The 26,184-nt window shown below is 40.3% G+C and overlaps 1 protein-coding gene and 1 long non-coding RNA gene across 3 annotated transcripts; one reads left to right on the plus strand and one right to left on the minus strand.

The window, feature by feature from the left end:
* Nucleotides 1–8,735, minus strand: LOC129191888 (uncharacterized). The gene is made up of 3 exons (XR_008573300.1): nt 8,403–8,735; nt 223–311; nt 1–141 (listed from the first exon to the last, which is right to left on the minus strand). It is a non-coding gene; the product is annotated as an uncharacterized LOC129191888 (long non-coding RNA).
* Nucleotides 4,296–25,073, plus strand: LOC129191862 (DENN domain-containing protein 2D-like). Of its 2 annotated transcripts, XM_054795389.1 has the most exons (17): nt 4,296–4,472; nt 6,252–6,318; nt 6,423–6,509; nt 6,662–6,733; nt 13,216–13,254; nt 13,571–13,663; nt 16,346–16,518; nt 16,756–16,868; nt 16,976–17,045; nt 17,120–17,197; nt 17,359–17,499; nt 20,302–20,450; nt 21,672–21,843; nt 22,921–22,971; nt 23,066–23,147; nt 23,218–23,463; nt 23,620–25,073. In XM_054795389.1, exons 1-17 carry the CDS (start codon nt 4,452–4,454, stop codon nt 23,685–23,687), a joined length of 1,722 nt encoding a protein of 573 aa, XP_054651364.1. In that variant the 5' UTR covers nt 4,296–4,451; the 3' UTR covers nt 23,688–25,073. The 2 variants fall into 2 exon arrangements, with proteins under 2 accessions (XP_054651364.1, XP_054651366.1); XM_054795391.1 differs by lacking the exons at nt 4,296–4,472; nt 6,252–6,318; nt 6,423–6,509; nt 6,662–6,733 and adding an exon at nt 7,694–8,281 and having other exon boundaries at nt 23,620–25,069.
* The last annotated feature ends 1,111 nt before the right edge of the window (nt 25,074–26,184 follow it).

A 26,184-nucleotide genomic window follows, 5' to 3' on the forward strand; every position in this document is an offset into this window, starting at 1 on the left:
GCATTGTGAGTACCGAAAATGTTCCATGTTGAAACCATCCCATATTGCGGTTGAAGAAGGATCTGAGTGTCAGTGAGCTGTCTGCAAGTCCACGCTGGAACTTCAGCATGCATTACGCGAGAACAGCGTTTCATCATTTGTCTAAAATCACAACAACAATTGTGCACGTCACAGATAAATTGAACATGTGGGACAAGGACTTTGTGATTAGATGCCAGTTACCCGTTCTATGTTGCGAGTGACCTCTTTCTCTGAGGTCCAGATTGTGTGGCTCCAACAGACTGCTCCATTCAATGAGTACGCCCATTGTCCTGCATTACAGAGCAGACCGGGCGACAGACAACACAGCGCAAGTTTATTTTTGTTTTGTGATAAGTGAACAGAATGTAATATTATCTGAACAATCTGACGCCCTCAACAAATGCAACTTTGGAGTTAAAACAAGACAACACATTTTGATAAATATGAAAAAACGGATGCTATTGTATATTGTTTCCAATTATTATTCATTCACAAGCCATCAATTATTATTATTATTATTATTATTAATTTTGGTAGACAAATACACCTTAATCACTGTCTTTCTATAAAAGTGGTAAACCATCAAATCAAATACAAACTCTAAAAAGCTCAGATTTTTTTTCCTTACATACAGGCGAGTGATTGGCACATTTTCTTACCAGTGTTTGGTTACGGCAACACCGCTACCGAAAGCAAAAAAATTCATTCCAGCCATCAGTTTTCACAACCATACAAATGGTTAAATGAACTAAAATACAAATATAAGGCATTCAGAAGATGCATTCAAAATTGTGATTCTATGTAGTATTCTACACTGGTCAGCAGGTGTCAGTCATGTTCCTGTAATGTTTGGTGAGGCCCACAAGCGTCAGAATTGATTGCCGGAATAACAGGCTTTTCTTGCCGGTTTGAATGACAGTATCTCACAGCAGGCACAATAATCCCTAATAAAGACACGGGCTTCTGTTGCGGCCGTAACCCACGCCAAGCTAAAACGCAACACTGAATCCCTGATGTCATTTCCTGTCCTCCACACGTCACACAAACACATTTATTTCAACACACACAAGTCTTATTTATGTCTTAAACTGTCTGATTATGTCTAATATATTGGGTAATACGAGTGTAAATGTGACTATAGGGGTGTTAGATCATGTCTAGAAGGCTCTAATAATGTTTAAAATGTATTTAGAAGGTTCCTAAACAGCTTTTCTATGCTCGAACCTCGAAAATATTTGACTTAGCGGAAATTCACCTATCGATAAAACAGGGATAGTAGATAACAAAGACGCACATTCCACTTCAACAGCTGATACATAATACGCAAAATACTTACAGTCAAACACTTTCTAAGGCTCAACAAAAGACAGAACTGGCACATTCAGTGTTTTAAAGGCAGGTTAAAGGGTTTCAAATTGCACTACAGAGCGTTGTCGTCATCAATAGGAGATCGATAATATAAAATGCCCTTCCGAATAAAAATGCAAGATTAAGACTCACAACCGCCAGCTCAGAATCACTGATCTAGGGGAACATTGCTCTATGATACAAGCACAATTATCCAGAACTTGCCGCGTAGGTATCTTGCCGATCTAAGCAATTTTGTCATACTTTCTATTGTGCCATCACAGCTCCATCACCCATTAAACAAATTCTCTTCTTAATCTGTCGTTCTGAGAGGGACTTGAAGCAGAAATAACAAAAAAAGGAAACAAATAAATGGAGAAAAAAAAATCATGAACCATGACATCGGATGTGCTGCCTTTTCGGGCATGCAATTATCACGTCATGTAAAAATTGAAAAACAGTGGTGGTGGTGTGGAGAAACCTGAAGTGAAGAAGAGCCAGTGAATGCAGCTCTATGCTGCCCTGTGCTGGACAAAGCTAAGCTATAACCCAGTGCTCCACTTTACTGAGATTTGATATCATCATGGCACTATAGCAAGAGGACTGATATATTACAAATGCAAAATACTGGTTTTGGACAGTATCTACTGCACACACTTAAGATGCTCTACTGGGTTTTCAGTGGGTTTGTTTTGTTCATTCGGGGTGGGCGATGCTGCAAATTTTAGTATCGGTCCACCACCAAGTAAATAAGGCCAGTATTGCCAATACCGCTACTGATACCGTTACTTTTTATTTTATATTTTTCAAGCTTATTGAATGACATTGAGATTTTGCCCTTCATTTGTTGATTATGAAGAACAGAGAACCAGACACAAGACAAAGATTTTAGGCAAAGAAGGGACAAAAATGCAACTTATATGTGATCAATTTAATAATATCTACATACAGTGGAATCTCGGTTAGCGTGTCAAAAATGTATGCCACAATTTTGCCTCGGTTTGCGTGCGTTCTCCGGTTAGCGTACAATATGGCACGCGTCTTGTCGTGCTGTTAATACACTGCGTGAGTCCAACTGTGTTCTTAATGGATATTTTGTCACAAAACGTCCTTCCTTGCTAGCATCCTATTAGCTAGCTAACAAAATGGCGACCGGAACCCGGAAGTCAGCTACGTTACGTTGCGCGGCTATGATGTCAGCAGCGGCCGACTCAAAACACATTTTTATAGTTTTACAATTACAGTTTCACATGCAGAAAATAATTCTAAATGCACGTAAATGACGAATGAAAGGGAACATTTAAAGAAAGTGAGAAACAATACTGAATTGGAGAAATAACTCATGTCTAAACAGGAAGATGGTGGTGGTCGATCTCACTGCCACATCGTGTCTTTGGGAACAGTCACAGAATCACATCTTCACTGAAGGTAAACGTAACCTTAAATGTTCATTTATCCCTTTCAGTCGTCATTTCTATACATTTAGAATTGTTTTCTGCATGTAACACTGTAATTGTAAAACTATATAAACGTGTTTTGTATTCATATTTTTGGCTTTCTGGAGAAAATGAATTGGATTTACCTGATTTCTTATTGGAAAAATTGATCTGGTTGATGTCCGTTTTGGTTACTTTCGGACCTTCTGGAGCAAATTAATGACGCTAAGCAAGCTTCCACTGTACAGTACAACACTATAAGACAGTGGAACAACATTAACAAAACAGTTACTCCCTCATTCCTTGTAATACGACAATGGAACAATATGAACAACAGAACAATTAAAAAAAAACACACAGACATTGCAGATATTTGTGATATATACATGCACACACACACACACACACACACACACTGAAATATTGCACATGATATGAGATCTGTACTGATCTGTGTGGTGTCGGTATTACACTCAGCTGTGTATGCACTGTCTGTGGTATTATTGCACGTCTTAAGAATTGCAACAAATGCCGTGTTTGTTCCCTGAGCATGTAATGCCAAAGAACGCTACTCCTAAGGACATAAATGGACTGGCATAGAGGATAGACTGCGTCTTTCTTGTATATTATTACTATAGGTGCAGCCGCCAGCTTTTTGGGGTGTTCAAAGCTCCTATGGTGCTCGCAATCTAATTTCAGGAACAATGTCTGTTGACAAAATTAAATCAAATTGCTTCTGTAGTATGGATGAAAAATGGCGGACTTCACAGAAAAAGTGCTCAAGCTCAAAACTTGGGAACCTGTCTCGGGTGGGAGGTGTCTCCAGTTGAATTACCTGAATGCCCGACAGCCTCAGCACCACCCGATGAGCGCAACGCGCCAGGCCCAGCAGATATCCACGTTTGCACGCTAATCATGAACGAACGCCGCTGACTTAAAGCAATGAGGTGAGATCTGGCCACATGTCAGACTTTCCTTGTTTGCACTTGTGCCTGAGTACCTGACAATTCACCTGCCGTCCTATTGTGATGTACCATCTGTCTGCCACGTGTGTGCTGCGTTAGATCTGCTCTTTCTCTTAAGTTGCACCGTTACAGGTGTGCCAACGGCAAGGAGGAGCCACCAACTGTAGACCTTTCATATACTTCCACTCGCCCAGTTCATTACGCCAACCTCATCAGTAGAACCAGTTTGACAACAATACTCTTCTCAGTTTTTTCCCCTCCAGCCACACCTCCTCTGAGTAGCCTGTATCAACTCCCTCACCTCTTTCTGACCTTTGCTTTTAATGCCTGTTGGTCTTTAATCTAAACATTTGCTGCATTTTCCCCTGATGATACTGACAACGTTACATGAACACATAACTATTGACACATTTTAGCACACAAACACGTGCCATGTCATGATATCACTGTAATCTGACTTTGCAGTGAAAGAGGAAATCCCAGCAGAGACTGAAATCTGTCAACACTTCAACAAGTGCGCTTCCTCATACGCGTGCTGGAACTGTTGTTGCCAGTTTCACACTGTATGTTGTGGGGAAGAGCACCGTAGTCCCTGTTTTTAGTCATAAAGACGCGTTTCAGTGTATGAAAGCCTGTTCCATTTGGATCCGCTTGATGACGACTTCTCCTCAGCTGCTCAAGCATGGACAAGGACCAACAGGAGGTAAGTGATATACGTACATTCATAGGCTTTGCTGTGTGGACTGTAGTTTACTTTTTATCTCAGCTGCCCTAAAGGTGATTTATTTTGGGCATTTAAACTTAGTATTGTGGTATGTGACATTTCCTGTGTTGCAACAGGAGCGATAGTGGGTGTCATATAAAATAAATACATAAAATAATAATAATAATGTCATTTAATTCAAGTCATTCAATAGTTTTCACATTGCGGATGAATAAAAGGCAGTGGCTGTCTTTAGTGGGCCAAAATGCGAAGTTAATGAAGATTGAAAGCTTTCCATCACAGTTCAAATGTTGTGTAATTCGTGGATGTAATACTGGTGCTGTGTTGCATGCAAGCGTAACGGGTGCCAGCCAGTGTGGTTGTGCGGAAGCGCGGTCATCCCTCTTTTATAGCGGTTCATTGGTTCCTGACGTGACCGCGATAAACGAATTACCGCAATATAGGATTCAGTTTTAATAAATGGGTTATTTTCGTAGTTCGAGCATAACAAACCTGTTTTTGGCTTTCTAAATACAGTTTTTAACATTATTAGAGCCCTGTAGACATGAAATGACACGGTTACAGTCACCTGTACACTCCTGTTATTCTTTTTTTACACCACATTGCCCAGCTCTTATGCTGCAGGAAGCTACCAAGCTAGCAAGCCAGCAAACTGACAAGCTAGCTAGCTAGCTAACCAGTGAACCTCGAATGTACTTCTTCTAAACTTAAGAAGCCAAAAACTCACCACTTCCACACGGAATGGGAGAAGAACTTTTTGTGACATATTCATGCGAACATGGAATACTTACAGTATTTTGCCGTACTTCCTGGGTATTTTACAAATTACTGGAACTTCCTTCCTGGGCGCACCGATTTCACATAGCAACATAGAAACGGACGCTACACCTAGCATTAACTTTTCCAAACTCAAAAACAAAAAAGCAGCAGTGGCGGCAGTTCCAATATGTAGCATTACATTTCGGCAGTGAGCGAGTGTGTGCTGACGCTAGTCGCTTATAGCTAGCAGGTGCGGTGGCGAGGTGTCACCATGCCAGTAAAGTAGTTCTTTGGCATTACAATGTTAATAATAATAATAGTTTGGTTAATATGCAGGTCACATTATATAACTGGAGCATTGTCTGTGTTTTTTTCAGAAGGCTTTATAGGCAGAATAGTTGCGTTCCATTATGTGCATTCTTAGCTGCCTCTTTTTAGCTGTTTTTATATCTTTAGAACACACAGAAAAGAGAAAGACATGCGTGTTCGTGTCTCATAAGGATTGTGGATTGTGAAAGTGCAGTTTTCCTTTAAGACAACTCTGTTTTTTCACTCGATGGCTAGCACTCTCATCTCCCATTCAGTGGGCCGTGGTTCGAGCCTCGGGCGGACCATACGGTCACACAAAGACCATTGTGACTGCGTCAAGTCAACTGAAGCAAATGAGCACAAGATGAAATCGGCTGTCATCAAATCAAATAATCACGCCCATCTGCATTTGTTGCTCCTAGACCTGCGTTACTTTGGGCATTTGTTTGTAAACTGACTATTACGGTAGCCGACAGGGGAAACCATCAACAACCACCAAATGCTCCAAATACAGAAATGATCCAAAACGAAAGGCCGCTTTTACTCTTTTGCCGACTGTGCCGGCGAGCAAGGCAGTAAAGGAGGGTTTACTGACATTTCTCTCTGTCTGTAAATTCAAATTCACCCTGCAGTACATTTAAGAAACTCTCTTTCATCTCTTATTTTTGTCTTTGTTTCCATTTTACACAGGGTGCAGGGGGGCGACTGTCCCAAAACTCGAGGAGGAGCTTCAGCTTTTCATCTTTGCGCATTAAAAGTGAGCTTGTGAGGGAGCCACAGACTGTACAGGTCATTTTATAACAAGGTGATCGAGATCGCCAGATCGCCACCTATCATCTGATGGTAACTCTTTGTGTGCAGAAAGGAACAACAGTTGTGAAGAGGATGGCTTCTCGAAGCACAGAAGTGCATGGTCGTTTTCATCAGCCAGGGAGTTCTCAAGGAGAGGTAAATGTCATCACTACTATGCTCTATGAGTTCTATCGAAACAGAAAACTTCAGCAACTCTCATGATCAGCATGTGCCTTTACAAAGACCTTGCCACGGTGGCAAAAGTAAATTCAGTTGACCTCCAACGTCTTCTCATAATGTTCTCACAGAAACATTTCCGCATGGAGACACTGCCTCCGTTGCCCGGCGACACAGCATTGAGGTCCAAACCGACAAAACAGGTACACCAAAAGGTGCACTAAAATCCAACAGGATATACGTTTAAATCCGGTTTAAAATGTAGAAAACATGCATTTATACAGTAAATGCATTCTAATATGTGAAATTACAAATTATTGGTGTTCTGCTCGTGTTTAAGGCAGAACAGATGTGTTTCTCAGTGCTCTGGAGAAAGGAAAGGAGATATCATAAGGTATACAACCACAGTTATGGTTCATTTGAATTGTCTTGCATGGGGAAATTAAATTGAATGTGATTTATTCTCAGGGCATTCAATCGATTCCGACTGGACTGTTCCGTACTGACTGTACTGTCCGTCTGACTGGTGTGTGTCCCACCTAGTCTGCTCAGATGAGAGGCGAAACGCCTTCTAAGCCAGCCTGAACAGTCCAGGTGCGATCGATTGAATGCCCTGAGATGAATGACAATAGCCACAGGCAATTTGATTTATTTTATTTACTTTTACATTACATTTTTAACATTACAGTTTCAATTAGTTTTTATCTGTATTTTGCTATCTTTATTTCTGTCCGTTTTTTTTAAATTTCTTTTTAATACTCATGTTTGCTTTTTTCTGCTCTGCTTCTTCCTACTCCTTTTCGGACATGTTGAATTGTGCAAACGTAACCACGTAACGTCCCTTAATGTCACTTGTTAAAGATGTCCTAAACAAAAAAAACATATCATACTGTATAACACCATCGATGCTTTATGCAGTTTAGCCCATTCAGGGTCACTGGAAAGTTGGAGTAGATCCCAGTCGACCTAAGGTGAGATGTGGGATACAGCCTAATCACCTGTCAGTCACATGACTGACACAGACACACCTGTGGACAATTTAATTGTTCAAATCTTCAGTGAGCCTAAGATAGATGTTTGTGGACTGTGAGAGAACCAACTCAAGCATTGAGAGAGCCTGTGAACTTTACAGAGAAAATATATTTCAAAACCTCTGAAAATTGAAAACTGTACAGTATCACTGTTAGCTGAAAGAAATACGGCATGTACTTTCAATCAATCAATTGCCTTCAATGACGTAGTGACAAATGGACATTTCAGAAAAGTTTGATTTAGCTCGTTGGCTGCCTACTCTGCACTTTGAACAGTGTGGGTACAGCATCTTTCACTTCAGTGTTTTTTAACTGTGGGAACTCAAATAACTGAAACACTTGCTGAACCTCTGCTCTGCTGTCATTCTGAAATGACAACAGGTGAGACGTCAGGTAAACTGACAATCGTGGGCTTGTTGAGTTTAGTTCTGTGGGTGTCTGCGAGAAATCCCACAGCAGCAGGTAGGAAGTGAAGGCAACACAGCTCGAGCCCTGAGTGTCAGTGTAGCATGAGGCGAGGGCGGCGAGACACACACACCATGATGGTGGACTTTGTTATGAGCGGGAATGGAAACCATGCCGTGCCTCTGTTGGTTTAGTCATTTTCCTGCCCAAAACAGCTGAAAACCTGAGTTTTAAGGCGTAATAAGTCGGCGATGAGTGAACTTGTGACGAGAAGACGAGCAGGACGCCGTCTGGCGGACTTCAGAAGCAGATGGAGTAAGTTTTTGGCAACTGTTACAGTCGATGTTTGCCTTCACTTGTTCGACAAAACCACTGCTAGAAACACAAATGTCTGAGGAACACCAGAATGTTTATCGACGACATGTTGTCCACCCACCTGTCGATGACTGTGTGTGTTCGCTGTGTGCAAGGGTGCTTCAGTCCGCCGTCAGGTGTCAGAGCTAGACTCGTTTTTGGTCTTTTACATTTTTATTGTTTCATATATCCTCATATGTCACGTTGATAAGTTATATGACGTCAATACGAGCAAAGTAACAAAAACCGAAAGCCAGTATAGTTTCAAATGGGGATTTTAGGGAATGTTGTCTGGCAGTGTGACAACAACGCACCAAAAAAGCAGACTATCGAGTGAGGAAAATTACTAATTAGTATAATACATTGAAAAAACGTATTTATTTGAGTGAAAGAAAGTACATAGCAACATTTTAGGAAATTCTAGTTTAAAAAAAACACTTGATACATCACAGCATACTATTGCAATTGAATGAAAACATTAGCATTATAGGGATGGCATTAGAGTAATCAGACTGGACGTTTAGTAAGTGCTGTGCTCTTCTGGGGATGCCATGACACGTATTTTTTTGGCCTGAGAACAAACTACGGTATTGTTTGTATGGGAAAGAAGTAGCTTTATGTGTAACTACTGTAGTTAAATGGGAATGAAATAACAGCATACCAATGGGCTTTAGTCTTTTTATATGGCAGAAGTTTTTCCCTGGACTGCGCCATTCCCTTTTCTTTTCAATTGACAGCATGCTGTTGTGACATGTTCAGGAGCCTCTGGGCATGAGGCTGTTAAAGAGGACATTTATTTTTAACTGACTATAATGAGTGTACGCTTAAGATATTCTGGCTGTATTGAGACTTCTATCAACAATATATGATGTTTGACACTGTCTGTTTGTTTTGGCAAAGTTGGCTGAGTAACGACAGAAATTGAAACCATTCACATTGAACTATTTGTTTGCTGCAGCTGTCAGTTCTGCGGGTTGTAGCCAACTTATTTACTGTTAGAATCATATTTTACTTCACACGTAAATACACTTAGGCTGCATGATTCAAGTGACCCACTTCCAAATTTTTTCCCCCCATGTGACCCACGGCTATCCATCATGGTGGTGTAAGCAGAAAAAAACAGGAATTAGACCTTGATCATTTGTTAACCAGAAAAAAAAAAGATATATACTGTATATGTAGGATGAAGTTTGTCGTTAGCCGGCTAGTAGCTACCCAGTGTGTTCAATGCGCAAGTAACGTAGTTCGATTGCCGTAAAAATGTTAAAAATAGTAATAATAATAACAATGTCGCTGTAGCTTGGTTATATGCATGTCGCATGATATATAAATGGATCATTGTTGCCACTTTTTGGATACGAAGGCTTTACAGGTGGAATAAGTGGTTCACATACGTGCAGTTATGAGCTGTCTGTTCTTATCTGTTTTTATATCTTTAGAAAAGAGAAAGACCTACGTGTTCATGTCTCACATGAGGATTGTGGATAATGGGCGAAATTCCAAAAAGTGCAGTTTCCCTTTAAAGCATTCAACCATGGGGGGCTGTTTTTACATGAGGGGGGAGAGTGTTCCACAGCATGGGGCCGACTACAGAAAAGGCCCGGTCCCCCCTGGTCTTAAGTCTCGTCTTAGGCACCACTAGCTTGAGCTGGGCTTTGGACCTCGATGTGCGCACTGGAGTATGAATTTGGATGAGGTCCGAGATGTACTGAGGGGCCAGTCTTTAAAAACAAACCATATCTTAAAATCGTTTCTAAAATGAACAGGCAGCCAGTGCAGGGAGGCTAGAATTGGGGTGATGTGCTCCCTTTTTTTGGTTCCTGTTAGAAGCCGTGCTGCAGAGTTCTGGACTACTGGTAACTGTAAGTGAGAGAGTGCATTGTGGCTTATTCCAGTGTAACGTGCATTAGAGACGTGACGAGTTAAAGCGTGCATAGCTTGTTCAAAGTGTTGTAAAGATAAAAATGATTGATTTTAGATGATATCAATTCATCGCAAATAGAAATAAGTTTTTATCTATAATACGTGTAACAAAGAAAGATCACAAATGCTAATAAATCACTAAAAAAGTAATGCTAACAAATTCCCTCACGAGCCTTTACTACAGTCTCATCGAGCGTTGTTTGTGTGCTCGCTCGCTTTCGCCTTTGTCACTTTGACACAAGCCCCCCCGACTAGCTGTCCTCGGCTATGCCTGCCTGGTAGCCCAAATTTTAGATTGCATTTCAAAGCAAAAAAATATGCCGAGAGGCGGCTCACATCTAAGGAAAAAACAAACACTTGTTAGTTGGGACACCCGTATGCCGAGGTACCACTGTGTAAATGACAATAAAAAAACACCTGCACTTTAAACTTAAACTTAAAAGATCCTGAGGGTTATGGAACAAAAAAGTGAAGTGGTAGACCTAAAAAAATGTCACCGGTCCTGACCCAGAGGATCTGATTGTCTGTCTGTTAAGACATGGGATGGTCCTCGGCCAAAATGAAAGGTGTTACTGGTGCCCAGTGCAGTCCAATAACCATCAGAGGGCATCTGCGAGAGAAGGGTTTTAAGAACAAAAAACTTCATCGAAGGCCTTGTCCCCTTTACAGTAATGCCGCAAAATTGCCTGTTTGGAATTTGCACGAGAGCAACAAACATGGGACATTGAAAGGTTGAAGAAGGTAGGGCTGGGCGAATTATAGCGTTGAATATTGATATATGATGTATATTTTTTAAGCAAAGTGAGTTTAGACAAAATCAAAGCCAAATATGTGTGTCGAGTTGTTTTATTAAAATAAATACTTAACATGAGGATGTTTTTTTTTTTTTTATTTTAAAGCTTCATGCATATGCACATAAAAACATTTTTTTAAATCTAAAAATAGCCTCTAAAGTAAAGTAGGCCATTCTCTTGAAATAATTATCTGAAAAAAATATAGAAAAAGTCAAATATAATCTTTTTATAACTACCCTTTAGCTATGCTCAAATCCTCAGCTACTAACAAAAGAACAAAGTATGAAGGAATGCCCGGTTTAAGAGGAAATTTAAAAATGTCAGCAACTCAAAAATACTTTCAATTAAACAGTATTTTTTTAGGTAAACATTTTTAGAAGACACAAGCATGTCCTTATTTTGTGCCAGGAACACCAACTTGTCAACTGCATCAGGCTTAGCAACTGTTTAAGTTCCTTGTACATTTGTGGTAGAGCTTGTCGTGCTAAATAATTGTGACTGCAAAGCTCGCTGGATATCGTGCGTTTTTTCCACTGTCGCAACGGGGACCATATCTTAGCAATGTGATAGGACGCCTCTTTATAATAGCACACCATTGGCTTTTCCCTTCATGAGAAACGCAACAGGAGCGTGGCAGACAGCGCGCAGCTTCACACGTTCCTCATATTGGAGTTTGTGCCAAGTTTTAAGGTGGCGAAAAATATTTTTTTATTCTTTGAATTCGAAGTATCTCCACATTACTGAGCTACCGCTTAGTCCTTGCTGACTAATTCTTCCACTGCAGATGCTGTCGCTTTGACTGGAGCCGCCGGGCTTCTGCTCCGCCCATCCTCATGCATGCAGGGATGAGGGAGATACAATGCAAATGTAATCTATATTGATATCAACGATATCGATATTTTTAAAATATTGATATATTGCCCAGCCCTAGAAGGTTTTATTCTATGAGCAAAAAATGTAACCTTGATGGTCCTGATGGCTTTCAACATCACTGGATTGACAAGGAGATCGCCATCATGATCAGGGGTGCTTTTAGCTTCAATGGAACAGTGGAGCTTCAGGTTGTGCAGGGGCGTCAAACTGCATCCGACTATGTGGAGATGTTGCATGGAGCGTCCCTCATGAACGAAGGCCCTCGTCTGTGTGGTAATAACTGGGTTTTTCAACAGGACAACGCTGCAGTTCACAATGTCCGCCTGACAACGAACTTCATCACGCACTCTTTTGGACCATCCTGCGTCTTCCTCTGATCTAAATCCAATTGAGAACATTTGCGGACAGTTGAAAAAAAATGTTTTGAGGTGAATAACAAGACTGGCGCAGCAACAAATCATGAGTTCCTATTCATTCATGTTATGTGACATTCTTGTGGAGTCTTTAGTACCTCTATTACAGATGTCTCCCTGCACTATAGTTAGCTGTAAACACTATCAAAAGTAGAACCTTTTGCAAACTTCATGGTTGTCTATTAATTGTATTTTACAACTAACAAAAATAGTTGTTTTATACAAATCTAACAAAACTTTTTTTTGTCTTCCCTGGCCTTTTTGCCTTTTAAAGTATGAGTTTGAGAGAGTTTTACTTTCCAAGGTTGTTTTGTTTTGTGAATACAGAACAAGTATGAAAATTCTTTCCCTGGAGTCTGAAGTAAACAAATGTCTCTCAGCAGCCTGTCAGCGATACAACAGCATGCTGTAAGAATTATTAGCACAGACTAGTGGAGTACAACGCTGCCTGGACACAGAAAAACATGTAATAAAAAAGCTTATAGTAGAGAGTTTATAATTATTATAAGACTTTAACAAAATACCTTATGGATAACAGAAAATACGGCAATGGTGGTAACACATAGGTCTTTATAAAGGTATACTGTATATATATAAGGTATATACTGTACGTATAAGGAGTGTGATCTTCAATACTTGTTACATGTTACATATACCTTTGGATAGTAAGCTGGCAGTAGGTATTGTAAATAAAGCGATCTGTATTCATCTGAACCACATTTAGAAGCTTCATATCAAGAAAGGGCCTGATGGTATTACATTGCCCAGCTGTGTTGCGATGCTTACTGATGAGTACAACTAATGCTTGGTTGTACCGTGACAATCATGTTACCATAGTCACAATGCATTCGAAAGTCTATCAACTGACTGAAAAATTTCTCTCTTTTTCTAGGTGAACTGCCTAAAAGCGGTCTGATCTCAGAGTCTGGTGGTAAGTACAATAATAATTTCTTTTTTTCTTAACCATTTGGTCTAAACATTGCTTGGTTTTGTCCAGTTTTTTGTCGTATTTTGCAAAAAACAGTATTTGTGAAATGCATCCAGTACTGAAAGCACAATGGATTAATTACACAACATTAGTTGGTATCGGTTGATATTAGTTTCGGTAATGAAGGATATAAGAAAGCCAATATTGAGCATCTCTACTAGAAACCTCTCTGGAGATAGGGTTACAGAATTGTGACAAAGCTCATATTGATTTGCAAATGTTTCCATAATGAGTGAAATGCTATCATTGCACCAAACAGGAACCATCCCAGGTGAAGATGGGGGTGGACGACCGAAAGCCCTCAAGAGGCTAAGTGCCATGTGGTCATCCTTTCGCAAAGGCAAAAGAGATAGTAAGTGTTCCATGACATAATAACATCTATGCAAGCATTTTTGTGTAGTCACGCCAGGCGATTGTAATGTCAAGGGTCATGTTAATGGTAACGGTAATGTTTAGTATATTTTGAACATGCTTAACAAGGTTACATTGAGCTACATCACATGTTTACACTCGCACAATTCAAAGCAGAAAAGGAGTAGGAAAAAGCAGAGCTTATTTAATCATACCAAGTCTCCGTGTTTCAGCCATTAGTTTTCTTGTTCTTTGTTAATTTGACGTGTGAAATTATATTTATACTGGCAGGGCATTCTCGCAAATGGTAGCATCACTAATGTGCTACACCCTATGTTCCCAAAGTGGGGTACGCGTACCCCCATGGCTACGCCAATTGTGATGGGTGTATGTGAATAAAAATGGAAAAACAATTAGTGCCTAACACTCACAATCATGAGTGTGCCTGAACGCCTCATGGCGTGAGATGAACGCAGCAGAAAGGAGACGGCGCATGAAGTTGTTTGTTGCTCTGTGTGCATTATATGAACAAATTAGTAACTTTGATGATTACTTTCTTAGCGATTTTCATTTATATTAGTGTTCCAATCCCTGCACGGTGCACCGGTGACAACCTGTCACTGTGAGTGGGGATTCCCTCGAAAATGAGGCTTTATTGTTGGTTGTATGTATTTTTGTACTTCGGATAATGCCTTATCATGACTGTTAGACTTTCCCCTTCAACTTGGACTTAAGCCATAGCTATCATCAGTGGACAAAAAAAGTGAAGCTCAAATTCAATCCATTCAAATGGAAGGATGCCAGCATCAAACTAGAATAAAAGACATGTAGGATGATTACTTATCTATTTATCGATGCTCATGTGAAACTACAACTATCAAAATGTGATGATGCAAAATACACATTTTTGATCCGCAATTACTATAAAAAAATAATATATAACAATTCTATTCACGATTTCAAATGAATTTACATCAAAAGGAGTATGTTTTTGAGTGTGCAGGAGTAGAGGGTATATGGCTTCAGGTCAAATATCTGAAGGTGTACGCGAGTGTAAAAAGTTTAGGAACCACTGTGCTACACTAACTGACTAACATGCTAGGTTACTAAATAACCATTCCAGACAGCTTTCTTCTTACATTTTAATAGAGCAATGGATATGAAGGTAGGGTCTATCTGGATCTGGCCACTGCTGCTGATTTCAGCCTGATATGGGATAGGGACACCGCTAAACGTTATGTCACGTGCACTTTGAACATTTTTTAACCGTCACTGCTCCTATGTAGGTAGTAAATGTGAAACCTGATGCTTTTAGTAAAATACTTTTTAGACTTTATGTCTGTGCTATTGGCTTGCTACACCACCACGAGGGATGTGCTATGTTTATGGGTGACTTGGTCAAGCCTGAGTGGGAGGGGAAGGACATGGAGTGTGGACCTTAGGTGCCGTTCGTCTGACACACAGCTCGAAAGCTGGATATATTTCGGAGAAGAGCGCGGCATAAAGCGAAAGCTTACGTTGTGTTGCATGCGGGAATTCCTCCCACAGTGAAGACAACCAGTTACAGTATGACGGTACTGTTTAATGCCCAATTTGATCTATTGGCCCAGACAGAGGGGTGGGTGGTCTACAGGAGAAATGGTCCTCCTATTATTATTAAACTTACTTCCTGAGTGTTGAATCAGAGCAACTGGACTCGCTTGATTTTTAACCTCTTGTTTCACTTCTCATCCAGGTGCATGTGCAAATGCTCTGATTGAACATGACGTTGCATATGAAATATATTGAAAACCTTTACATACACTTTTTTTCAAATCATTTTTGAATACTTGGATAAAAAACCTATTGTCACTGAACTGATCATGAAACTTATTTTGTGCTGGCACACCCGAGTTATTTTGCACTACCGCAAATTCAAACTGCGCTTTAATAAGTTTTCATTGAATGGACTTTTTCCAACTGCCTCAAAATTACACTGCCAGCGCTTAGCAAAGGCTCCTGTGCATGTGTGTGTTACCTGCGGTGCAGCTTACATGCTCGGAGCAGGAAGAGGGCGGGCTATAACGCTTGCAACACATCCAAGTTTGCAGCCTCTAGGCAGCCACGTTGCAAACAGTCTTTTCACATTTAAAATGTAAATAAATAAATGTGATTTATTTAATAACTTTTAAGAAGTTTGTTATAAAATGTCTGCAATTTCGGTCACCACTGATCTCTAACATGTTCACATTTTGTGCGTCAATTTGCACATGAGATTTTACATGAACAAAAAGTACGAGCACGTACATTCATCTTTGGTTTCGACATAAAAAATGAGGAAGCCATGCAGGTTTGATGAAACTGTAATTTAACAACTTCCACACAAAGTAGAGGAACCACCCACATTAAATACAGTAGTTTTAATATTTAGAATCAGGGCGCCAACACCCTGGCCCCTGCTTTTATTTCAGAGAAGAACTAAGGAACGCAGCAGAAAACACTGGAGGTGTGCGTTTGTGAACCAGGGTTATTGTGGGTTAGTTGTGGTGTTGGGGTCATGGAGGTCATAAACTGTGGTGTTTTTATTATCAATTGGTAGAACAAAAATTCCATAGATTAAATGCCATGTAAAATGTCTCCAAAACTAAAAATACATTTACTTAAGTCTGATTATGATAAATGTAATTTTCATATTTCTCTGAAGGAGTGAAAGACCAAGAACCCCCAGAGCCAGGCCCGATTTTGGAAGAGAAAGCGACCAGGCAACCACGTTTTGTCAGTGGTCAATACTTTTTTGAGTACCTGGTGGTTGTCAGTCTCAAGAAAAACAAGAATGGCAGCAACTACGAACCTCAGATCACCTACCAATTTCCTAAGGTTTGTTTTTAACTCTTGTTTTAGTACCAAAATATAGAAGAATTTTGACTGCATATGTGCCCATTTAAATAAATAAATCACACAGTTTATTTTAAAAAGTGGTGTGGAACTAACCACTAACTTCCGATGTGATTCTTCACAATGTAAAAAAAAATATAAAATAATGCAAAGTCCCTCACACAGAGAAACACCATTTTTCGACCCAGTTAAGAAAACTGTCCGTGCGTATGCTTTCAGAGAGATGGGATGGCGAGATTTCAAAAGGAGGAAGAGGAGCGCACACTAAAGGCAATCACGCTGTTCTGCTTCCCTGAGGGTATCAAATGGGCACCTTTGACAGAATATCACAGGTACAACGGAATACGCATGACTTCTGTTGATCACTTTCAAAACATTTATTTATGGTTTGATTGGTCTTCCGCATCCCTCGGTCATAGTTTTCTCGATATGTTTGCAGCGAGACCTTTTCATTTGTGTTGACGGAGATTGACGGCAGTCGAAGAAATGGATACTGCAGGAGACTGCTGGTCAGTGAGGCTACTGTGTGACGTGAGAATAACTGTAATATAGCCTGACCTCACCTTCACTTTCTAACCTGCAGCCTGGCGGGAAGGGGGCTCGTCCACCTGAGGCATACTGTATCATCAGCAGCCTGGCTTGTTTTGGCCTGTTTTCGAAGGTGATTTAAAACTAAAGAGTTTTGGAGTCCAAACCATTCTTCTGAGCCAAATGTATTGTTAGTGAATACTTGTGACAGAACTGGGATATACAGTAGGCCGAGTTAATAATATCATTTATTGGTAAGGCATCTTGTGACTCATTTTTTTTCTGTGTGAACAGATTTTTGATGAGGTCGAGAAGAGGCGGCAGATCTCCATGGCTATGATATATCCATTCATGCAGAAACTGCGAGAGGCTCCATTCCCAGCTCCTGGAAACACTGTGGAGATTAAAAGCTTCATTCCTGAGTCAGGCACTGAGGTTAGTGCAATCTTATCCCTCAACTTGGCAGAGTTGTGTGTACTGAATAAATATGTCTTAAAATCTACATCTTATAGCTTAAATGATTTTGCATTATATCATAATATAATGTAGTCTATAAGTACAGAATACAGTACAAACTCCTCTTACACACCTCAGCCCTCCGTACTTGACTGACCTCCTCCACATTGCCACTCCAGCTCGCTCCCTCGGACACTCCTCCTCCATTCGCCTCACTCTGCCCTCTGCCCGCCTCAGCACCATGGGGAGCAGAGCGGCTGAAAGCTCAGACTCTAGAACACATTGCCATCCGACATCCGAAATATTGACTCACTCCCCATGTTCATATCAAGACTCAAAACTCATCTGTTCAAAATTGCATACTCCCTCTGAGTTGTTTGTTTTTATCCTTTGTTTTATTTGTGTCATGTGCAGTGTCCTTGAGTTTTTAGAAAGGCACTTTCAAATTAAATGTATTATTGTTATTATTATTATTATTAGTCTAGTAGTTGCAAACAGTCAGTTCCGGGTCTCCGGTGGTCCTTGGATTTGTTCATATTTTTGAAGCAATTAAACAAATAAAATAAAACTGCTCATTGTTTTGATGTCGCAGTTTAAGGAAGTGCAGAGGAAACCTCGCTAAAATGCGACTTCATGCAGTGTGTTTTTTAATCTTTTTAATTCTCACACCAGGCTAAAAAAAATAGTTAGTGATGTCCCGAGCCACATTTTTTGGCTTCCGATCCGATCTGATTTATTTTATAGTCTTGCCAATCCCATCCGGTATTTATCTTTCTTTTTAATTTTTATTATAAGCTTTTGTTACAAACATGAATTTGTGGAATTGAATATGGTGATGAAAATATCTCTTAAAAGCAATAAAAAATTATGCAACTTGTTGTTACACAGGATGACCAACAATATTGTTTGGCTTTTGTAACAAACCTCTGAGTCAGGTCCCTAATCCAATAAAGGATCCAATAAAAGTCCATCCAATAAAAGATAAAATTGGAAAAAAAGTGGGTGTGCAACATACTTTTAGGGTAGGCCTAATCATTTGCCATGGTTACAGGTTATAGATCAATTTGGGGTGTGATTTAGAATATATGACTTTTTTTGTTTTTTTTTAACAAACTCTTCAGTACAAAAGTAATTTATTGACGGTCCCTACTATAAACAATCAGCGGTTAGAGCAGCACTTCTCGTGCGAGCAGTGGAGGAGCCATACATTTTTTATTGGGGTGGCCAAGGTGAGACCATTACTCACATGGGGTGGCAATAAGTTGATACCTTAAAATGTCTAGATGTGAAACTAACTTCACCACGTTAAACAGCGGACATGTCTGCATGGTGGTGTTGCGCATTCTTCTTACGGGTCGCGGGAGTCGAGTGGCAACCAGCTTTGAGGCGCATTACTGCACCATGTTGGAGTGCGGCCCAGAGTTGTGATACGGCAACCGGATCAGCCTGATCTCGTGGCGGAAGCCGATATTATCAAATCTTCAAAATACAGCGTACGGTGCATTTAATTGATGGCATTTTGAAGATAGCGAGCATGTTTGGGATTCTCTGGATCGGCGAGCATGCTATTTCAGGCAAATGGTGGTCACACCAGATCCAGATACTGACTGGTTTTCGGACCCCCTCTAGGCTATCCCCAATACAGTTAACTGCACATTTTGGAGTGGCCTTTTATTGTGGCACATCATATATACACACACACATATAAGGCACATCTGTGCAAAAATCATGCTGTCTCATCGGCATCTTGATATGCCATACGTGAGTTGAATAAGATCATGAATGATGATTGCTCACTGTCCTAAGTTTACACAGATTTTTTGAACAATATTTGAGAAAGATTGTCCTTTTGAGTACATAGAGTACATTTCAGATCTTTTCAGCTCATGAAAAATGGGAGAAAAAACAAAAGGCATGTAACTACTGTATATAGTTACATATAAATAGTTACACATATGTGTTTGTGTGTCTCAAACATGTCATATACAGTTACACTCAAATTGTAAATTCTCAAAATGTACAAATTTTCAGTAGATGGCCAGTTTTGAAAAGAAGTGACCATTTGCAATTTAGATGATTTGAGCTATTTTAATTGTTTTCATTTTGTTTAGTTTATTGCAAACTACTGCAAGTTTGTAAACCTTGCAGCAAAGTAGAATTTAGGGTAGTTTTATTGTGTTTCACTGAAGTATTAATTATTGTTGCTGTGAGTTCTGCATTATTTGCTGTCGCTGCAACAATTACATCAAGGTAGTTTCAAGTTAGGTTCTTTTGTTTTATGCATCAGTTGTTTTTTTGGTACAAAAACCTGCCACAAAAAACTTACTGTTGTTTATTTTAAGTCTTGAAACTTTACATGTGTCCATTTCACATCAAAAGGAAGGCCAAGCTTTAAACAAGAGCACTGTGCATTTATGGTGTAATGACTAGAGAGTCCTCATGCTTCCATGTGGGTGTGTTTGTTTGGAGTGATGTCTCAACCTGTCCTACATTGCTCAACACTACCCTCAGAGCATGAGGTTACGTACCATGTTTTAGTGACTCACAGTCAGTGCAGTTATTCAGTCATGCCTGCTACAGTCGGCGCTATAGTTGCTTCAGTCACCCCTCAAGAGTAGTTTGTCTAAGTGGTATGGCAGTGGATAAATGTGCAATAAAAAAATAACCTGCTGCTTTGCTTTCATTAGGGCAAACAAGGCCTTAAGGCAAAATGACATTTGCGTGATGAGCTGCTATGAGCAGTAGTGACATCTGGTATTTGTGTGGTAACTCTCTTACTAGATCATCAGCCTGACGCGGCCGCTGGACTCCTGGCTGGAACATGTCAACTTTGAAGTGCTGTTTAGCTGCCTTACAGATGAGGAGGTGCTTCTGGTGTTTGCGGCAGCTGTCTTAGAGAGACGCATCATTTTCATTGCTGATGAGTTGGGGTAATACACACTCAGCTCTTACACAAGTGAACACGCCTCGGAGGTATACTGTAAACTCACTGGGAAATTTGAATTAATCATTTGAATTATGGTTGGGGGGTTTTTGACAAAGGCCAGGAAAATATACTTACTTTGTATACAAAACGTACATGTATGAAAGGGGTCAAAAAGTGATATTGTTGAATAACCTGAATACAGCAAATGTAAACTGATCATGACCATTCATCTTGTATACTTGGCAATTGTTTATTTAATTCTAAACTGTAAATTATCAGGGTCACCGATGCATTAGTCTAAGTAGGGAAACCCAGACTTCCCTGTCCCTAGCCACCTCCTCTTGTTCTGCCGGCGGGATATCAAAGCCTTCCCTGGCCAACTGTTAAACTGCAGCATGTCTGGGTTCTACCCACAGAGACAAGTTCCAATTGAACATGCCAGAAGCACCTCACACCCTCGCTCAGTTAGCCTATTCTTGTATTTTACCGAACAGCCTAGTTCTCCTTGCCTTGGACTAACAGACAAACCAGAAAAACTCGTTTTTCTAGTTTTTATGTCTGAAAATCACAGGTGGGGGAAACATAAAGAAACCGTCCTCAAAAATCATGCAGGAGGACTCGCAAACGTCTAAACTGTGTTATGTACTGATAATGGACCAAAGCGCACAAACACCGACTGATCTGTAAATATCTGAAACAACCTAATCAAAGCTTATAACCATGTTCATGGCTCAATAGCATTTTCTGTTATTGACCTTATATTGAGTTGCATCATCATTTCATTAAAAAATATAAATATATATACTGAAAGGATTCTTGCAGCTGTTCAGTGGGTATAATCCTTTGCTTTAGGACATTGATACCGGCACAATACTGATGGAAGATATGTAGAAGCTTGGAAATGTTTACTCATAATTAGATGAACAAGTCATTAATTTAAAAAAATATATATCAAACTATTAAATTGTTGAAGCTGTCAGTGGGTATAATTACTTGCTTTCGGGCATTGACACTAGCACGACACGTCAAGATATGTTGAAACTTTGATTGTTAGGATAATTAAATGAATAAGTGGATACAATGTCTGTGACTACGGCCTTGGAGCAAACATTTAAATGTATCTTCTATTTTGGTCTATCGATGGCTGAAGAAATACATTAAATGCGTACATTACCAGTGTCCTTTTGAGGACTAACAGTGTTTTCTCAATATTGTGTCTCTCCAGCACGCTATCTCAGGTCATTCATGCAGTTGCAGCCCTTCTTTATCCTTTTACCTGGCAGCACACCTTGATTTCAATAGTTCCAGAGATCCTGATTGATGTCGTGATGGCGCCCACCCCATATCTGCTGGGGGTCCAGAAGCGGCTGCTGGACCACGTCACCGACCAAAATGACGTAAGCGCAACCAATTTTTAGATACAGTGGAAGCTCGGTTTCCAGATACGTAGGATTGGTAGGGTTCGGTTTTTGATGAAAATTATTGCCACAAATGTTTTGTACACTGTCTCTGTACACTGTACACTGTTATCATACGGCCAGGCAGTGCAACTAATAAACTAGTCGATAGCTCTATAAAGAATAGTCGGGACACTATAGACAGATTCCGGCCAGGGAATCCCTGAATCATCTATTATGTGTAGGGGGGGGTGCTTTATTTGTTTATATAACACACACAGAACAATGAATAAACATATTGTTTCAGTGTTTTCAAGCACTGCATCTTTGGCTGATGAGGCGTTCAAGCACACTGCGTATTTAAAATCTGTGCTTCTTTAAAAATGTATTTAGGACGGCTGCAAAAAAAAGGTGCAAGTGGCAGAACTTTGATTAAAAAGGGGAAAAACACTATGTAATTTAATGAAGAACTTATAGCAAAACACAAAGGTAGCGTCTGTTACAATAGGATTGTAATGTAAAGGTTCCTTAGTTAACACAGGTTGCAGGGGGAATAGTTTAACCGAGACTCATGACAGATAGTGAGCTGCGCCAGTCTGTGTCGGGATGATTATACCTCCTGTTGGAAGCTTACGATAAACTTCAAGTGAGCAAGTATACAGCTCTGACGTCCAATGTTTGAAATTAAGATGTCCGCATAGCTCTTCCATTCCATACCCTCCACTCATCTCTGTGTTTGCTTCAATAAAGTTAAAAGTCATGTTAAATGTTCATTTATCCATTTCATTCATCATTTATATGTATTTTGCTTTGTTTTCTGCATGTAAAACTATAATTATTCTCTCTAAAAGGTTTTTTGTGTTAATATTTTTGGAACACTTTAATTGGATTTACATTATTTATGGCATATTTCGTTTTCAGAGGTTTTGGTTTTTGTCGGAGCTGTTGGAATGGATTAATGACGAAAACCGAGGTTCCACTGTACAACCAAGCTCTGATTTTTCTATAGAGGCGCAGTGTTGGTGTTTTCAAATGTTATCAGTACAATGATGGTGCAATGACCTTTCTGTCACACAGATGCTGTTAGTGGATCTATCAGAGAACAAAAATAAAACCTTCATTGTTTCAGTAAGTCATCTGAGGTTTACATGACATAATAGTGGCAAGCATTGCCGTCCGCAATTTACCGGTAATTAAAAGTTCTGAATTTTCCTTCTTATAGATTGGTGACGAGTGCTCTATTCTGCCCCCCAAACTCCAAAGTGAAATCCAAGAGGCACTCAGTCAGAGAAAGAAAGCATCATGTAGGTCCACTGCAAAAGCAATGCAAAAAAATAAATACACAGTAGATTCACCACAAACTCTATATTTCAGCGACAGAAGATCTGAACCGTGTGGTGTCGGAGGCATTCCTTCTGTTCTTTGTGAAAACAGTTGGACATTATATGTCCTATGTGAAAAGCAATCCTGCTGGAAAGCAGAGGGTATTTGAGAAGAGGAGCTTCTACAAGGCCATCGAGTCAAAGACCACACGCCACTTTGTCAAGAAGTTTATCCAGACACAGATGTTTGATCTGTTCATCCAGGAGGTGGAGCAGCAGCAGACTGGACCCCAGCAGGGTGAGGACCGGGAGCACTGTTTAGTCCCTAGTGGCAGCTTTGCATTCCACTTTACTTTTTATTCCGATATGCTATAGCTTCACAAATATATTAAGAATCTCAGGATGTTAACATCCTGATTAGCACATTAATTTAAGTTTCTGTTTTCCCTTGTAGGAATATTTCACAAAAAGATTGTGGAATACCAGGAAAAGAAGAAAAAGGAAAAGACAAAGAAACACTAGTTCTTTGCATGTGGTCCGGAGTGTATATGATAGGAACATAGGAATACATGCCAGTGTTGCACTGTTTTTATTTTGTCATTTTCTGTTATTGATGTACCAAAGTGCGACACATACTGTATTGCTATTTTTGCTGCTACTTTGTCAAGACACTGGTTTACAGTCTGTTGCTGGTGAGCAGGAAATAATTTCAAATAAAGACTAGTTTTTTAAGCTATATATACATGCAATGCTCACAAAGCCATGGTACGACCAGACACTTAAAAACTGCAATATGAAGGTAAGGCCGTTTGACTGATGTTGCATCAGCAGAGCACCTGCTCAAAAGGTCGCCTGCTGTAACCATGGGGGCATTTGGTGCTCCACTGATAGTTGAGTGCCAAGAAGTGCCAATGAAATAACATCCTCCAGATGATGCCTAACAGAACGCAGGTGTACGAGTTGATATGCGATAATTGCTGACAACTAAATAAAATACATTTAACTTGATTGCAGCAATCTAACTTGCTTACGTGACAGCAGAGACACTGAACAGCGAGATGTACAGGAAGTGAGTGCATTGCTGCTTATAGCCACACAACCACCACAGGATGTGGCAGAAACATTCTCACAGATGCAAAGAAACACGGGTGATGCTTTCTGCTCTTTCATCAGTCTGGTGGAACTCAACATGGGACCATTAGTGCCTGCATTCTGACTCCGCATTCAACTTTTTCCAGCAGCTGATTCATGTATAAGATGGAATGGACAATGTCTTATCTGGCACCTTCCCTGACGAGGGTCTTGGGCTTTGATACTGTTGGAATTTTTCATTTTAATGTGAACATAATAGTGCACTGTTAACAATTAATACAGCTATTTTCATAGATGATGATAATTTAAGCAAACCTTCAAAAGCCTGGGCAGATGATACAATGCAAGCCTCAAGGACAAAGACCAGGTGCGGGTATTAAGGCAGGACATCACCACCAGTCTAGACACCATCAACAAGACAATGCTGCCAGGGAAGCTCAAACTCTGGTGTCTAAAATTTGGACTTCTCCCTAGGATAATGTGGCCACTCACGATCTATGAGGTCCCAATAACAACGGTGGAAAAGTGGCTTGGGGTCCCACTCTGACCAACATCAGCATCTATGGCGAAGGAGTCCTTGAACTACCCACCACGAGCCTCACTGAAGAATTTTAGTGCCCTAAAGTGAGACTACAGATGACATTGAAGGACTCCAGAGATCAGACCGTCGGAAATGCTGCACCACCTCTGTCAACGGAAGGAAATGGACACGGTGGCCCATGGAGGTGTCATGGGCCTATTATCGAAACACCAATGAAGGAGGGTACTCACCTAACGACCCTAAAGAAGTTTTAAACCCATCCCCTTCCTTCCTGCCCTTACCCAAGGGTGGGGCACGGGGGAGGCTGAGCTATGACCGGGTGGGCGGGGCAGTTTTTTTTTTGTCCCAGGTCGGGACCTAACTGCCTAGCTCATCTCCCTCCACTTTCCAGGCAATACTTTACTCATGATTGGGCTTGGGACACAGGCTCAGGCTTGATCACCCTGTAGTTGGCCGCCTTTGATGAGGGTGTCTAGTGTGGAAAGGCCGAAACACCCACTGATTCAAAGGAACACTGCTGATGATGTGTCCCAAAATTGACATCCTTCCCATGATTCCCACGCCACTCTCAACATTCACGCCTCATGTGATTACCATCTATTGGCAACAAAGACATCCATCAGGTCCTGTGTATTTATGAACTAAGGCCACTAGCTCACTGATGAAACACAGATGGAAATGAGATGAATGACAGCTACTAAACATACAAAAGTATGCTGATCTATCAGGGCCGCCACCCCCTACACGCAACATGCCGTGAGGAATGGAGCACAAAGTCAGCCAGAGGCAGAGAAAAAAGACCAATTTTGACACTGCACTCGTAGCCACATGCAGCAAAATAAAATAGCAAAATGTAATCATTCACTTCATTCACAGTCCCTGGTGGTGTAATAGTACTGCTGCTGCCTTTTAATGTAGGGTGCCATTTTGATCCCAGCTTTGGACAGTTTTTATTCAGTTGTGTCAATTTGTTGTTTTGCCCAAAAAATGATTGAATAATTTGTATCCTATGTATTTGTATTACTCCTGCCCAAAAAATAATTGATTGAACAAAATATATCCTATGTATTTGTATTACTCAATAATATGCATCTAAGTACATTCAGGTTCAAGTGAAATAGTATAAAAATAGCTTTTAATTGTTCAACTAGGTCCTATAGGGTGACTACAGCTGCCAGTCTGGAGTCAATGTGATTTTTCTCATGGTGCCTAAGAATTTGTGTTTGTGATGGTCATTTTGTAATGGTGGGACTCCAAATAAAATTCTGCTTAGGGCCCCAATTTGGCCAGGGGTGGCCCTGTACGCAACATCACTGGCTCTTGTGGTCGAGATCCATAAAATTGATAATATGTCAGGCTCTACAACACCTGCATCACCTGAACCAT

Source organism: Dunckerocampus dactyliophorus, chromosome 1, assembly GCF_027744805.1.
Source record: "Dunckerocampus dactyliophorus isolate RoL2022-P2 chromosome 1, RoL_Ddac_1.1, whole genome shotgun sequence".
Lineage (NCBI taxonomy): Eukaryota > Metazoa > Chordata > Actinopteri > Syngnathiformes > Syngnathidae > Dunckerocampus > Dunckerocampus dactyliophorus.